The 15331-nt window shown below is 41.7% G+C and overlaps 1 protein-coding gene across 4 annotated transcripts in view; it reads left to right on the plus strand.

The window, feature by feature from the left end:
* clstn1 (calsyntenin 1) overlaps positions 1-15331 on the plus strand; it is a 39796-nt gene that overhangs the window by 20742 nt on the left and 3723 nt on the right. The window contains exons 3-18 of one of the 4 annotated variants that reach the window (XM_085260568.1): positions 955-984; positions 2572-2767; positions 3594-3802; positions 4498-4647; positions 4898-5083; positions 5171-5419; positions 7558-7679; positions 7824-7986; positions 8291-8341; positions 9290-9447; positions 9755-9903; positions 10865-11109; positions 12332-12502; positions 12647-12792; positions 12902-13037; positions 13838-14022. In XM_085260568.1, coding sequence (XP_085116694.1) covers positions 955-984; positions 2572-2767; positions 3594-3802; positions 4498-4647; positions 4898-5083; positions 5171-5419; positions 7558-7679; positions 7824-7986; positions 8291-8341; positions 9290-9447; positions 9755-9903; positions 10865-11109; positions 12332-12502; positions 12647-12792; positions 12902-13037; positions 13838-14022 — 2546 coding nt within the window. The remainder of the gene's footprint in view (positions 1-954; positions 985-2571; positions 2768-3593; positions 3803-4497; positions 4648-4897; positions 5084-5170; positions 5420-7557; positions 7680-7823; positions 7987-8290; positions 8342-9289; positions 9448-9754; positions 9904-10864; positions 11110-12331; positions 12503-12646; positions 12793-12901; positions 13038-13837; positions 14023-15331) is intronic. The other 3 variants (XM_085260570.1, XM_085260569.1, XM_085260571.1) reach the window with 3 other exon arrangements.

Below are 15331 nucleotides of genomic sequence, written 5' to 3' on the forward strand. Positions count from 1 at the left end.
TGGCTGAGACTAAAGCCTTTGAACACAAGCTCAGTGCTCATGGATGACTGTGCTGTAACACAAGTGTGAAACACAAAGCAAGAATGGCCCACCCACCAGATCTGGTTATTTCATTCCCTGAGAAGTAATAGACAAGGCGAAAGGAGGAAGAATCTTGTTTCTGCCACACAGCTCCTGGAAAATGGGTTAAGATATTAACCTTTTGTGAGTGTGTGAATGTATTGAGAACATTACTCACTGTATTTAATTAGTACTAGGCAGGCTGAGGATAAATGTTTAACTATCCTTGTGATTGCTGACCTGATCCGAACTGAGAGGCCTGTGAGATAAATGAAAAGCTAAGGAAATCCTAAACTCCTGATGTGAGCTGGTCGTTAGAAGCGTGTTAAACTCAGCAGCCACAGTGCCGACTGCATGTCAGACTTTAGCAGCACCTCCATCCATCCACTATACCAGCTTGCACTGGCTAATGTGAAATCCATTTCTAATTGTTCAGTAGGTACAAACAAAGGCCCAGCTCACCTGTTAAAGAGATTGAAAACGTCAGCTAAGCAACAAAAGTAGTTGTCGTTTTGTTTTTCCTAAGCTACTTTATCTTCATGTCTTAAAGTTTAATATATAAAATATATTAAAAAATGAATGAAAATGGTAAATGTGACGCTTTGAGAAATATGATTTCAATGTGACGGGACTGACTTTCCACACTTGTCTAAAACGGACTGTCTAAACTATCCTCTAATTATATATTCTTTTTCTTTTTTAACTTGTTTAGTACTTGTTTACTCTGGTGTAGCCCTTATTCCCCACTCGCAGTATGTTTTTTGTTTCTCTGAGGGAGGTATTGTAAGCCTTTAGCTAGCGTGTATTATCTTCCTGTCCTCTGTGTGTGTTATCTCTCAGCTTCTAACTCTTCTCTGAACTGATCTGGGTTTATCTTGTCTCCCTTCCTTGTAGAGAGTTTTGAGGTGACCCTCACTGAAGAAGGTGATCTTGGGCTCTTTCTTCTGCCTTGTGCTTACTTGTTACTATTAACCCACTAACGCTAAAACCAGCATCCACACTTTTACACAGAAACTCCTCGTGCTCATGCTCTGTAAACTCCCCATTTGGTTTTCTTGACCTTGCGTTTTATTTTCTCACCCTGAAGTTTTTGCCGTTCCAACAGCTGGATGAAAAGTGTGATGTGGGGGCTGACTGTTCTTAGAAATATCTATGCATGAGACATCCATTGCAGTTTGCAGACCCTAACAGTTTTTCAGCTGTCAGCAGGAAACAGAAGCCGCTTTAAAATAACACAACAACAAAAAACAGGAGTTCTGAGTCTCTTTGCCGTTTTGTCCAATTCGGTCCTTTTAATTCCCCGGGAAAAAAAAAGGGGGGGGGGGGAAGCAGAAGGCTAAAGCAATTTTCTACACAACTCCAATTTAAAAGTCTGTGTAGGATTATTTTATAACCTCTTTAACATGCGGCAATTGGAGCAGAAATTGAAACTCTAATTGGTATTTTAAGAAGCTGAACCTTAAAGTGTAACCATCTTAAAGGCACCGAGCATGCTCGGTTGTGGCCGTTAATGACCTCGTGATAGCTGCGCAATTCCAGTGACTCCTGTGAACCTTTCTGACATTTTAAGTCTTCACGTGAGATTGCTGAGATTGTTAACTAATGCAAACTCTCTCTGCTGCAAAGTTTCTGTTATCGCATCTTTGCCTCAGTGGATCTCTTGATTTCTAATTCTCCACCACTAACCTCTACCATTAGCATGGCTGCAGTTGTCATTTGATGTGGATGTCAAGCAAGTTGATATTTCTAACCCCAGTTCTCATCCAGTACTTTTGTTTTTGTTTGAAAACTGTTTTTGTACTGGTTTAGTTCTCTATGATTTCATGGTTTTCTTTTCAGTTCATTTTGCAGTAGTTTTGGGTCAGAGGCAAAATTACACAGGAAGACTTTTCTCAAATTGTGCCAAAATATTAAGCGTTGTCTGGGCTTTTTTTTCCCCCTTTTCTTTTCTTTTGCAGACATTTAAGCCAGGATGGCTGAATCTCAATGGTCTCTATTGTTAAGGATTTCAATTTTTGTTCCTATAATTTGTGTTATATATTGTTTGTCTCATGAGATAGGATGTAACGTTTTTGTTTTTTTTATTCTCAACAAATATACTGTGCTCTATATGCTTACTTTTAAACTTTGTTTCATGACTTACTTTTTTAATATCTTAAGTACTCCTGTGAAATGCCTGTCCACATTTTTTCAGTTTCTGCCTGCATGACTGGATGCAATGTTTTCAAGTGGCTTGGAAAATACACTCTCTGTACTGATACGTAATGTCACCCACCCCCAAACTACTCACCCACACGGGCTTCCTCCACAGACCCCACGCACCTCAATCTACAAGTCCCTGGCTCCCAAAACCTGTGGCTGACTTTGATTTGATTTTGTTTATTTTTGAGGCGTTTAATTAATTTGTTTTGTGGTTAATATAATTGCTTAATCGCTTCATTAGACGTTTAAATTTCACAGCGGTCACCAGTTATTCTGAGCAAGCTCTGTTTTGGCTCTTAACATGTTCAGGTGAGATTTGCGGCTTCAGGATCCACGGGCAGAATGTCCCTTTTGAGGCAGTGGTCCTGGACAAGTCCACTGGAGAGGGGGTTATCAGGGCAAAGGACAAGCTGGACTGTGAGCTGCAGAAGGAGCACACCTTCACCATCCAAGCCTACGACTGTGGAGAGGGTCCTGATGGTGCCAACATGAAGAAGTCTCATAAGTGAGTTAACCCCTGCACTAAAAGTGTTGCACAATTATCTTTGAGCACATTTTCTTTGAGATAAAATGTTTTTAACTATCTAAAAAAAATATGACAGAGCAGTGGGAAGCCTCAGATTTTGGCTCACAGTGATCACTTGTTCATACGCTACTATAAAGGAATACAAAAAGAAAAATCATTTTAGGTCTCCTAAGTAAAAAAATCCTGATTGTGGTTCAAATGCATCATCAAATCTGATGCATTTGCCCTGACGAATGGGTTATGAAAGCAAAGCAGAGCAAGCACACAAGTGTGCAAATATAAATATGTGGTTTTGGCGTAAAATCAAAAGCTGCGTTTTGTTAAGTCTTTATGCTGATTGTGGGAACTGTCAAGGGAATCCTTTCCCGAATGAGCCGTATAATTATCCATGAACATTTGGTGACATGAATGCACATCTGGATTGTGAGGATTTCCAATCTTGAATGAATGGAATAAGGGTCATGATTAGATGGTTATTTGATTTGTCTGTCAACAGAAAATTAAGCTGCACCTTTTCAAAAAAAACAAAAAAGATCAGTAGTGATGAAGTAATGATTACAAATAGAGTCGACTCAACACAAGAAGATTATTCTTTCCATCTGCAGTAATCAAGCAAAAGCCAGGCCAGGGCTTAAAGTCAAGAATTTATTTTATTTTAACCACTCCAGGATTTGAGATCAGTCTTAGTTATCCATGAATGAGGATGATCATGTAAGGTCTCATTTTCATAATAAAATAACATAAATAAATAAACCATTGACTATCCAACTGATAAAGTGTCCTAACTTGAATATCTCTCTATCAGGGCCACTGTCCACATCCAGGTGAACGACATCAACGAGTATTCACCAGTGTTCAAGGAGAAGTCCTACAAAGCCACCGTCATCGAGGGAAAGAAGTACGACAGCATCCTGAAGGTGGAGGCGGTGGATGCCGACTGCTCGTTCCAGTTTAGCCAAATCTGCAACTACGAGATTGTGACCCCTGATGTGCCCTTCACCATCGACAAGGATGGTACGGATGTTCACATAGCGCCTTTGTCTTTGTGCCCACTGGAAAAAAGCCGCAGCCCACGCCCAAGACTCATGAGTGCAATGACACGCTTCACAGTGCCTGTTGATTAGTTTAAATGATGATGCTGCAGGGCCGTCATTCAAAATTCAGCACAAACTTGTCGGTTTGCAAGACAATGACGGCGTTCTTTGAACGTCACCGAGCTGGTCAGTGATTAGTGCCGGATTTTAAGAGGATTTCTTTTTATCTTTAACAAAAAACAAATAGAAAAAGTCAAGACCCAGTTTTCAAACTCTGACGATTATAATGCCTAACTAAAAAAATAAATAAGGATGGGTGATAATATGAGGAGATCAGTGAGAACCGGTCATGTGACACTTTAATTTCACTTTAATTGTGAGACTCTGCATACACAAAAGCTTTGAAAATAACTCTCAGTACAGCGTCTCAATTCAAAATGTTATGAATCCTAAGAGTGGTCCATCAGTTTGTTTGGCTTGTCGATAAATCCCTTTTGTTTTGTTTTTTAAATAGTCTTTACTCTATAATTCTGTTTGAAACGCTTAATGTTTTAGTGCTTTGAGGATTTCTACACCTACCGATACCTCTGCCAATTTTAGCACAGCCACAGCTTTGAAGTTAAAGAATGGTCCTTCTATTAAAATTACATTTTCCCCCCCACCTGCTCTGTTCAGGCTTTATCAAGAACACAGAAAAACTGAGCTATGGCAAAGAGCGCATGTATAAACTGACCGTGACCGCCTACGACTGCGGAAAGAACCGAGCCTCTGAGGACGTGCTGGTGAAGATCAGCGTCAAGCCCACCTGCAAGCCCAGCTGGCAAGGTATGAAAGCTCTCCTCCTTTGTTGTAGCTCGCCAGCCATCACTGTTAAGTTGTGTCTTTTGTGTTGAATGTAAACGATCACTGACGCAGTCCAAACAGGCTGAGAAGGATAATTGAACTCCTTTAAACTATAAGGCCTCATTCAAGCTCAAAAGAAGAGGAATACTTCTTAATGAGTGATTAGTATTAAAAAGGCTTTTAATTAAATAACATCTTTTAATGCTTTTTACTCTCTCTGCTTCTTTTTCAGGCTTCAATAAGAGGATTGAATACGAGCCTGGCACTGGTAGTTTGGCCCTCTTCCCCAGCATGCACTTGGAGACCTGTGATGAGCCAATCACGTCCATCCGGGCCAGTATTGAACTGGAAACCAACCATATTGGAAAGGGCTGTGATCGTGACACCTACTCTGAGAAGTCTCTGCATAAGTTGTGTGGTAAGGAACTGGAAATGGTCCTTGTCAGTAGTTGTTTTATAACTCTGTGAGCCACATACAAGTAAGTATACCATCTTTCTTTATTAGGAGCCAGCTCCGGCACTGTGGAGCTCCTTCCTGCTCCCAGCAGCTCTGCTAACTGGACCGTAGGGCTGCCAACCGATAACGGCCACGACAGCGATCAGGTGTTTGAATTTAATGGCACCCAGGCCATCAAGGTTCCTAATGGTATGGTGAGCACCACCCTGAAGGACCCCTTCACCATTTCTGTGTGGATGAGACACGGCCCTGGGGCCCACGAGAAGGAGACAATCCTCTGCAACTCTGACAAAACGGGTAGGAGTCACAGCTTATTGTGAATAAAATAAACATGCGTATTTAAAGGCTCCAACTATTATTCAACTGTTAAAAAGGGGGGAAAAAGATAACTGACTCACTGTATAGATTAAATCTTCCTGTCAGTCCACTTTAATTGAAGATTTAGCTTTATAATAAGATAACCCCGCTAACTGCATGACTGTGGGAGAAAGCCAGTGTACCCGGAGAAAACCCATGCAAACTCCACACAGTGGAATTGAGCCTTCTTGCTGTAAGGCTACAGTGCCACCTTGATGTCCCTATTGCTGTAATTCCAGTAAAATCATGCTAATAGCCACAAAAGTTTAATTATATATGCTAGACCATTATATATAAACCACCTAGCAAAAGGCAAAAATGCCTTGTTTTTAGCATATAAATGACATGCACTACCCAATTTTCACCTTTCCTAATGTAATAAAGTGCATCCATTCGCCAGTGGCATGATAAGATTAAATAATACTGTAATGCTGGCATGAAATATTAATAAAAATCTTGGAACAGAAGGTTTGAAGAGTTCTGTAGGACAGAGCGTCTTGTTTCATACATATAATAAGCATGGCACATGGACTCATTAATCTCAAAACTGTGCTGTTAAAATATCTGGCGGATACTGATTATTGGTGCACATATGGTGTCTGAAGAGATCCTCTGATTAAAAAAAAAACAACAACAAAAAAACCCTACCATTGAAACTTCAGGCTATAATCAGTGTTTGTGCTCAGCTGGTGGTCTAACACATGGAAACGTGATTCCTTTTTAATTTCTTTCTCACATCCCGCTGAGCGCTTGCTGACCTTTCCATTTTGACAGTAGTTGTAAATTTTCTCCATGGTCACAAGCTCCTTGATCTTACGGACTATAAAGTCTCTGCCGTGGCCAGTGACGGGGAGCCAGTTCATCAGCTTCGGCCCAGCTGCTTATATAAGGAGGATTACATCAGGGCTGTGGCCTGGACAGGAAGCTCCCATACCCATGAGATCATGGGTCATTTGTGACCTTTGTTCAGCAGAGTCTGGAACAGAAAGACGAATCTCATTTTGCTTTAGCTTTACAGAACCACGTAAAACTGAAATGTATTTTCATCATTTAAACCATATTTTAAAATTTTTATTTGCTTCATGTTAATGATAAATTGACTGTTTCTTATATGGTGTTTTTCTACTCTGCATGGGCACTTTTTCTAACGTAGACCATTCACAACTGCATTCATGCAAGCACTTGCATCTAACGCGCACACTACAATCAATATATTAGGAACAACCTACGGTTCAGTATCTTGCCCAAGGATACTTTGGCATGCAGAGCAGTGAGGGACTGAACCACCTAACTTCTGATTAGTAGATGACCTGGTCTGCCTCCTTAGCTACAACCACCTTTGTGTCAGTTTGATGGTGTATTAATAAGTGTTAATTGGTTACCAAAAAACAACAACCTTCCCATAAAGGTTAAATCTTTCAGAATCAGATACAAGGAGAGGATGCCCACTCTGTGAGAGACTATGTGGGCAAATAGTTCAGCGTTTTAAGAGTGATTGTGAAGACGCAAAAAAAAAAGCATAATCTATGTATCCATGAATCAGGGTATTTAAGGACCATCCATTTCTATCAGCACACTCATTGTACTTATGTTTTAGATGTATGGCTACATACATACATATGAGGGCACCATTAATGCTAAATGTTCACAGGTATTGCGTCAGTCTGTAAAATCCCATCCAGGCATTGTTTTCTGTTTTCTCCTGAGGTTTTGCTAATTCCAGTAAGGCGTTGCTAAACCACACTGTGCATATTACAGCCACATAGCGATTTTTTTTAATAGAGAGAGGCTGCTAAAAGGGCCTGTATTCAGTCCACACCTTCTCAACACTTAGTGTTCTGACAGATTACAGATTTCGACACTGAGCTGGAGCACAAGAGTTCAGTTTTACCTGGAGAATCATCACGAAAACACATTTGTTATGGTTTCTTAAGAAGATTGTGATATTTTCCACAAATACATTGCTACACATTTCCATGGATAGTCAGATATTTAATTTATCCCACAAGGGAAATTGTTGAATATTTTAGAGTTACAGTTTCTCATCCTGATCTCTTCTGTCGTTTTCTTCTCTGCAGAGATGAACAGACACCATTACTCGCTCTACGTCCACAACTGCAGGCTGATCTTTCTCCTACGCCAGGAGCCATCTGAGGCAGAGAACTATAAACCCGCAGAGTTTCACTGGAAGCTCGACCAGGTCTGCTGCTTCCAAAACTCAACTTTGTGCCAGTGCACAGCATGAGGCGGCACATAAAGTTAAAAATAATAATAAAAACCAGGTTTCAGTGTACTGCAGAGTCTAGAGTTCAGGTTTTCACTCGTCCTGCTGTCATCTTTCCAGGTGTGTGACAAAGAGTGGCATCACTATGTGCTTAATGTGGAGTTCCCCACTGTTTCTGTATTTGTGGATGGGACTACCTTTGAGCCCTTCCTGGTTACAGAGGACTACCCACTGCACGCCTCCAAGATAGAAACTCAGCTCACGATTGGTGCCTGCTGGCAAGGTAAACAGTGTAACTGATTTTTGGAGAGCTCTCTTTTTTGACATTTATATCATTTATATGCATTGTATTGAAACACAAGTTCTTCTTTTGTGTGTTTGATACTCTATTAGAAAGAGTTAAAACTGTGTTCATGCTAGATGACATAAACTACCTTGTATAAACTGTTACTTTATATTCAGCCAATGGCGTATTAACTCTTTGTAATATTAATGACGTGACCTCGTATGTAGCATCTGAATCTCTCCTCCAGATCCTCAACCTTCCTCCCTGTCTCTTCCTGCTCTCTTGTTTCTGTCCTTTACAGAAAACTCAGGACATGACAATGACACTGAGACAGTCTCTGAGCCCAGTTCAGGTTGCTCACGTCTTTCCCTTACTACTCAGATATGTCCATGTGTCCACAATGTCCCACCATGCTAATTGCATCCTCATTCCATTAAGACTAGAATGATTCCTACCCATTCTAGATGCAAAAATAATTTGTTTTGTTGCAGTATTGATGTTCAGTGGCGCCTGACTCCCATGTATTTTATTTTCTCTTCTAACTGCAAAAGCTATGCAGTTGGGTTTTTTTCTCATTTTCCCCTTATTTGTTTATTTTTTCCCCCAGCATTTGATACACCAGCAGATCGCAAATAAATCTATAACGAGTCAAGAGTCCGATCCAGCTGCAGCCTTTTAGCCATGCTGGCTTTTCTTTCAGAGCTTGACCTTGAGGCTGGAAGCAGTAACTCCTCTGTATCACATAACAAACCTGCAGCAGAAGCGCGCACACACACATCAGTGGATGAATACGCGACCTTGGGATGTAGTTTGTCGCTGACTCCGCAGTGGTGCAGACTAATGCTCATTATGATGTAGCTGGAAGACAGGAGTGGCGTACCTCTCTCGAAATGTCAACTCCAAATTTCAGATCATGAGCATTTTGCGGCCCTCAAGATGGCTCTGTTATTTTGTGAAAATGAGGTGACTAAAGAGGATTAATTCATCATTATCTTACGCAATCCCTTTGAGTTTCTTTTTTTTTTCCCTGTTGGTGTCATTTCTTTTCCCACAGTAAGCCGTTCACCCTTTTAATGCAAGCGTTGCATGCTGCCGCTGGCGTGCATAAGCTCATCAATCATTTGCCTGTCTTGCTCTTTGGGCTTCGGGCCTTTTGAAGGGCACACATACTAACTTGCATGAACTCCATTCACGCCAGCTTTGTACAGTGCGACAGCATGCTTGAAGCTCCAGCTCAGAAAAGGTGAAGCCTGTGAAATCTACCCCCTAAATAACTTCTATGTGTTGTCTTGGAAACCAGGTGGAAATGCTCGAATGGCGCAGTTTTTCCGCGGTAACCTAGCGGGGCTGATTATCCGCACCGGCAAGCTGGAGAACAAGAAGGTGATCGACTGTTTGTACACGTGCAAAGAAGGACTGGACGTGCAGCTGCCTGAGGAGGTAGCTTCAGCTATCAAGGTGAGGAGGCAAAGAAAGCTTTGAGTTTGTGAAGTGAATCTTTTTTATATCATTTGACAGCTCGCTCAAGTAATGAACTGTGGTTCGTAACATCCAACCAAATAAAAAAAAAAAAAAAAAACAATTTTTAATTTTAAACCTGCAACTTTTGGAGAATATTTACCTCAAAAGTTGCATTTTTGCTGAATGAATTACTTTAAGTGGTTCTCCAGGACTGATGCTGGAAAGGATTGTTTATGTTTGTTAGCTCAGCATCAGTCACAGGTCATGTTATTCACAAATCCCTCACCTTGTTTTCTTCTCTCAGGTGGAATTCAACCCCAACCAGTCCTCTCTGACTGTGGAAGGTGACGACATCGATGCCTTTGACAAGGTCATGCAGCACATCTCCTACTTAAACTCCCGCCAGTTCCCAACCCCTGGAATCAGGCACCTGCGTATCTCAACCACAGTAAAGTAAGTAGTAGAAGAAGAAGAAGAAGCCAGAAGCACTTATTGTTTTCGCAGCCTGGCCTGTGTCTTGTCACTTCATCTGTTGGCTGGCAGCAGCAGCCCTGTGTTGTTTATAAAGCAGGTCCTTTCTGCCTCATAGACATTCAGAAAGCTTCTCTGCTGCTGCTTAAAATGTGAGGATGGTTTATTGAGGTAAAATGGAGGTCAAGAGTTTTACCTGATGCCCATAACAAAGAGAATAAACACAATGTGTTTTGCTGCTTGAGAATGACAGACTGAAGAGCAGTATCCATTTTTTCCCTCTCCTTTCTTTTCTATTCTCTTTGATGTCTGCAGCACTGGAAAGTCAGTAAGAACAGCAGTAGTTTTACTGATTTATACACGAGTATGAAATGAATATATCAAAGCTCTCGTGGTTGTTCTGAGCCTAGTGTGAGATTTGTTCCAGTTGGTGAAGTCGTTTAGTATTTGTTCTTATTTGCACATGCACAAATGTGCATCAGCTCCCAGCTTTATGATGTGGACTGAGTAATCAGACTAAATTGTTTTTATTTTTTCTTGTGATGGCAGTTAAATTTTTATAATTGATGAGGAACATTTGAAATTAGCTTTTTATATGTTGTTGCAGTCAAAGTGACATTTAATGTCAGTGAAAAGAAAGAATGTGTTCTTTATTTGTTACACATCAAACAGCTTGATGCATAAAAATACACAAATACCCACAAGAACTGATGAAACAATTTTATTTTGCCATTTGTACAGATAGGTGAGCTTTAGGCTTCTACACAAGCACAAATAAAGGCCTTTGTCTTTTATGTTGTTGGCTCAAATTTGTTCACATACCTTCCCAACTATTCAGCATGCCACTTTTCTTCTATAGGGAGAAGCAGCAACGTGATTTAAAAAAAAAAAAAGACAGAAGGAAAATCACATTTCTGAGCATTTAAAATCGTCTATTTCACAGATGCTTTAACGAGGAGTCCTGCGTAACGGTGCCAGATGCTGAAGGTTACGTGATGGTGCTGCAACCAGAAGAACCCAAGATCAGCCTGAGCGGCATTGACCACTTTGCCCGCAGTGCAGCTGAATTTGAGAGCCAGGAAGGAGTGACGCTGTTCCCCGAGCTACGCATTGTGAGCACCATCACCCGTGAAGTGGAGGCCGACACGGAGTCTGAAGCTGCAGAGGGAGCTGACGATGACCCTACAGGTAAGAGATGTGCACACTGGACTCTGAAGCAACTTCCTATCATGCTAATAGGATTTAGCATATACACAGGAGCTAACCTGAACCTGTCCATTTAAACATGGCTGCATATGTAATAGTAATTATTGCCTTGATGGCATTACGGAGTGATGATGTGTTGGAGTGATTTAAGGCACATCCGGACTGGAGGAGCTGGGAATCGAACCACCAACCTTCTCATTGTACCTCCTGAGCTTTAGGTGCTTGTTAAGAAAGCAGCTGGTCTTCCGTTTGCACACACAGGCCCGTGCACATACTATGTCGTCCCCTCAACAAAAATAGAGCGCACACACTCACTGGTTTGATTTCCCTTTAAACCCTCACCTGTCTGCACCTTTGACAGTGAATGATTCTGCAGTTACAGGGTGTGTACAGTACAGACGTCTGTGCAGAACTACAGTAGCAGTCTATGTTGAGGATTACGCTTGGGGGATGAAGGGATTGGGAAAAACAGCGAGAGGGAGGGTGCCATCTGTTCAGCTTGCACATAAGTTAAGTGGAGGAGACACAATAGACAAGCTCTGAGGTTGACACAGATACCACGAGATACGACGTCCTGCGGTGAGCAGCAGGCCATAAGGGACAAAAGGGCTTACAGAGCTCTGCTGCTATCACCTGCATTACCCTGCCCCACCTTACACACCTCGCAAACAAGAGATGACACGGTAGATAATTAAGAGTCATTAAAATGGAGCTTTGAAGAGTCAAATGGTACAGGCAGTAGATGCATGAAATATTAATTTGTTTCATAAGCAAGCTGAGGATGCCGACTATTACAACATTATGATTTAAATAATAAAATCACTTTCTCTGATATACAAGTATAATAACATTGCTAAATCTGCTGTAGTTGTTTTATTGGACTAACTGTTGGAGCCAGGATTCTCTGTTTACCAGCATTTCTAAAGAGCACGTTGCATATTCTATAATGTCAGTAGTTGACTCGTTTTAGCATGTCTCATCAGTTCTGGATCTTTCTCTCTTACTTCAGTTCTTTAGATTACTTTGTTTTGTTGATTGAACAGAAATAAAATCACAAATATTTGTTCCCTTGTTCTTAATCTGTATCTATTTGTTTGGAAAGGGCAGCCGGTTCTTGAAGAAATAGAGAAGGAGTGCTGTTTCAGATTTTCAAGAGTGCTCCAAATCTTCCTCCTCAATCGTTTTTGTGCTTTTGTTCTTTCAGTCCAAGAGACGGTGGTGTCGGAGGAAATCATGCACAACCTGGACACGTGTGAAGTGACTGTGGTGGGAGACGAGCTGGACGGAGAGCACGAGAGCCTTGAAGTGGACATGTCCCAGCTGCAGCAGCGCAGCTTAGAGATGAGCTCATCCAACGTGGGGCTCGTCATCACCGGTACAGACCACTGTGCTCGGCTAGGAAGCCTTAACTAGCATATAGCCCTGGTTTCTGCAAAACCTCTAATAGTTCTGTGAGATTAAAGAAGGAAAAATGACTTAGTGTCATTAACACTTCCCCCCCCCCCTCTCTGTGGTCCAGGTGTGAACACCATGGCCAACTACGAGCAGGTCCTGCACCTTATCCGTTACAAGAACTGGCACACCGAGGCTCTCTTTGACAGGAAATTTAAACTGGTCTGCTCTGAACTCAATGGTCGCTACATCAGCAACGACTTTAAGGTCGAGGTACGTCTGAGCGTTTGTCACGTGCACACTGAACCGTGACCAGCCTGTCCTGGTGTTATCCACATACTTGTGCGCCCTCACTTCAAGTGTGGTCTTTATTTCTCTCTAGGTTAATGTAATCCACACAGCCAGTCCCATGGAGCATGCCAACAATGCCATGGTGCAGCCCAACTTCATCAACCCTGTCCATCACGCCTCTGTGGATCTGTCTGGGCATAATTTGGTCAACGCTCATCAGGCCTCAGGTACTGAAACATGGAGAATGCTTCATCCTTTTTCAGCAGGTTGCATAGAAAATCAGTAGTCATCTGCAGCCATCGATTCACCAAAGTTTCAAAAAAAAAAAAAAAAGAAGAAAAAATCAAACATGCATCTGTTTCAGCGACGTGGAAAAAGACACAAAATCAAAGTATAAAAATCTTTCCTGCAAAAATTAATTTAAGGATGCCTGGAAAATAAATTAAGCAGTAGTGTTTATTTTTTTCCTCGGTATTGGCTGCAATATCGTGTGTTTCTGTTGAATGCAGCACTAAATATCATAAGCACACCAGTAATCAGCTTAATTGTTGCTGTAGAAAAAGATTTGTGATATGAAGCAGGAGGATTACAGCCTACTAAGCAGAAGTGGGGCATGTATGAAACACTAGTAGTGTGTCTGTTTTTTAATGGACCAAGTTAGGGATTACTTTTGAGCGCTGTTTGTGACATCTGTACAGGCAGTGCACACTGAGCACGACCTTTTATTTTCCGGCTTCTGTATTCTTCTAAGCTGACTGCCTCGCTAAGCTCGCCACTGCACCAGAGAGGGCTCTTCCTGCTAATATGGAAAGTGGAGCAGGTTGGCGCGAGATGGGCTAAGCTATTTAAAGAAAAACAGCCTCAACACCTTGAACAGCCAAAAGCACGTGTGTGTACAGATCGCTGGGAGCACGCCATAAAGCCAAAGCGGCGGTGGAAGCTGCGGCTCCACATATTTGATCGTGAAGTGTTGTTTTGCGTCTAACTAATCACTGTGTTTTTCCTGATGTGGTTTACCTCCTCGTAGTGGTTCCGAGCGCTGCCACCATCGTCATCGTGGTGTGCGTCAGCTTCCTGGTGTTCATGATCATCCTGGGCGTGTTCCGCATCCGAGCTGCACACCAGCGCACCATGAGGGACCAGGAAAACGGCAAGGAGAACGAGATGGACTGGGACGATTCAGCCCTCACCATCACCGTAAACCCCATGGAGGTAAAACGACACGAGAGGAGGAAGCAGGGAAGCAAAATAAGCAACAAAAAACATGATTATGATGGTGATTAACTGGTGAAAAGCTGTTTAACAGAATTTCGCTGCTGGTGTTAGGCTGTAGCCCAGACAGCTTTTCGCCTGCTAATGCGAACTGGGTGATGTTAAAACTGTGCCCTAGTTTTGTCTGAGCCCCTTGTAATTAGCAGCCTTGTGGGGACGAGAGAGAGACTCTGTTGCAAATATGTAAGTCACATTACCTGACTGACGCACAAGAATGAAACGAAAGGAAGCAGCTTCTTTTCCCAAAAGCCCAAAATGAAGCGAATGAGTCAGCTCGTGGGCTGAATATATTTGTACAAGAAGATTCATGTCTTTCTGAGTCATTCGATTACTCGTTGTTGCTTTACTGTTTGTTAAAAGGACCGATTATTTACCACGTTTTGATTTGCTTTAACTCCCATCCTGCTGTGACTAAATCACAGCACATCTGCCGAGTGAGACTTTACACATTTGACCAAAATAATCTGATCATATACAAACTCGCCAGTGAGACATACAGATTTGTTAAAAGATGATGGCCTTTTTTGGTAGCTCTGTTTTGTTAAACAGAGCTGAAACGAGACGCTCAATTTCCTGAGTATCTTGGAAATGACTCTTTCAAAGTGGTTTGTTATTTTTATTGCGTGGATTTGGTTCGTAGGAGAAAGTTATTGAGATAATGCAGCGTTTCGGCAATAAGAGACGTGCATTAAATCCTCTCCCGTGGTTTTATTGTATGTCGCTGCCTTTTAATGCTAATCTACATCCCATGTTAGCTTTTCACCTGATGTGTTGAACTTCCGTCATATTTACATCAAAGTGTACTTGAAACGTCCGAATCTATTTAGGTTTGGTTAATGTGTCTCATGTGCACAGTTCAATGACATCGAGTTTACCTTGAAAGGCTCACTGCTATGACTGTTGGGGTTTTTTTTTTTATTGTGTCTAATGGCCCCAGTGTTTTCTAATGTGTGAAATTCAGAACAGTGGACGTGATAAACCTTTGTCACCACCACAGAGGATTTTAAGCAAACAAGATGTGATTGAAGGGCAGACTTAGCTCAAGTTTTGCAGATGAAAAACGTGGAGCTTATTCCAAGTGTTTAACAAAATCTTAAGGAGGTAGGCGTATTATTGTGAAGAGTCTATAATCAAGAGACGTCTTCATAAATGGGAATGCAGAGGATTTACAACAAGGAGCAATAAGAAGGCCAGATTAGTCTTTGCTAGAAAACATCTAAAGGAGCCTGCACTTGTCAGATTAGCAGAG

Source organism: Mchenga conophoros, linkage group LG20, assembly GCF_057382185.1.
Source record: "Mchenga conophoros isolate Kocher_MC1m ecotype Shallow Benthic linkage group LG20, M_conophoros_male_GT1.1, whole genome shotgun sequence".
Taxonomy (NCBI): domain Eukaryota; kingdom Metazoa; phylum Chordata; class Actinopteri; order Cichliformes; family Cichlidae; genus Mchenga; species Mchenga conophoros.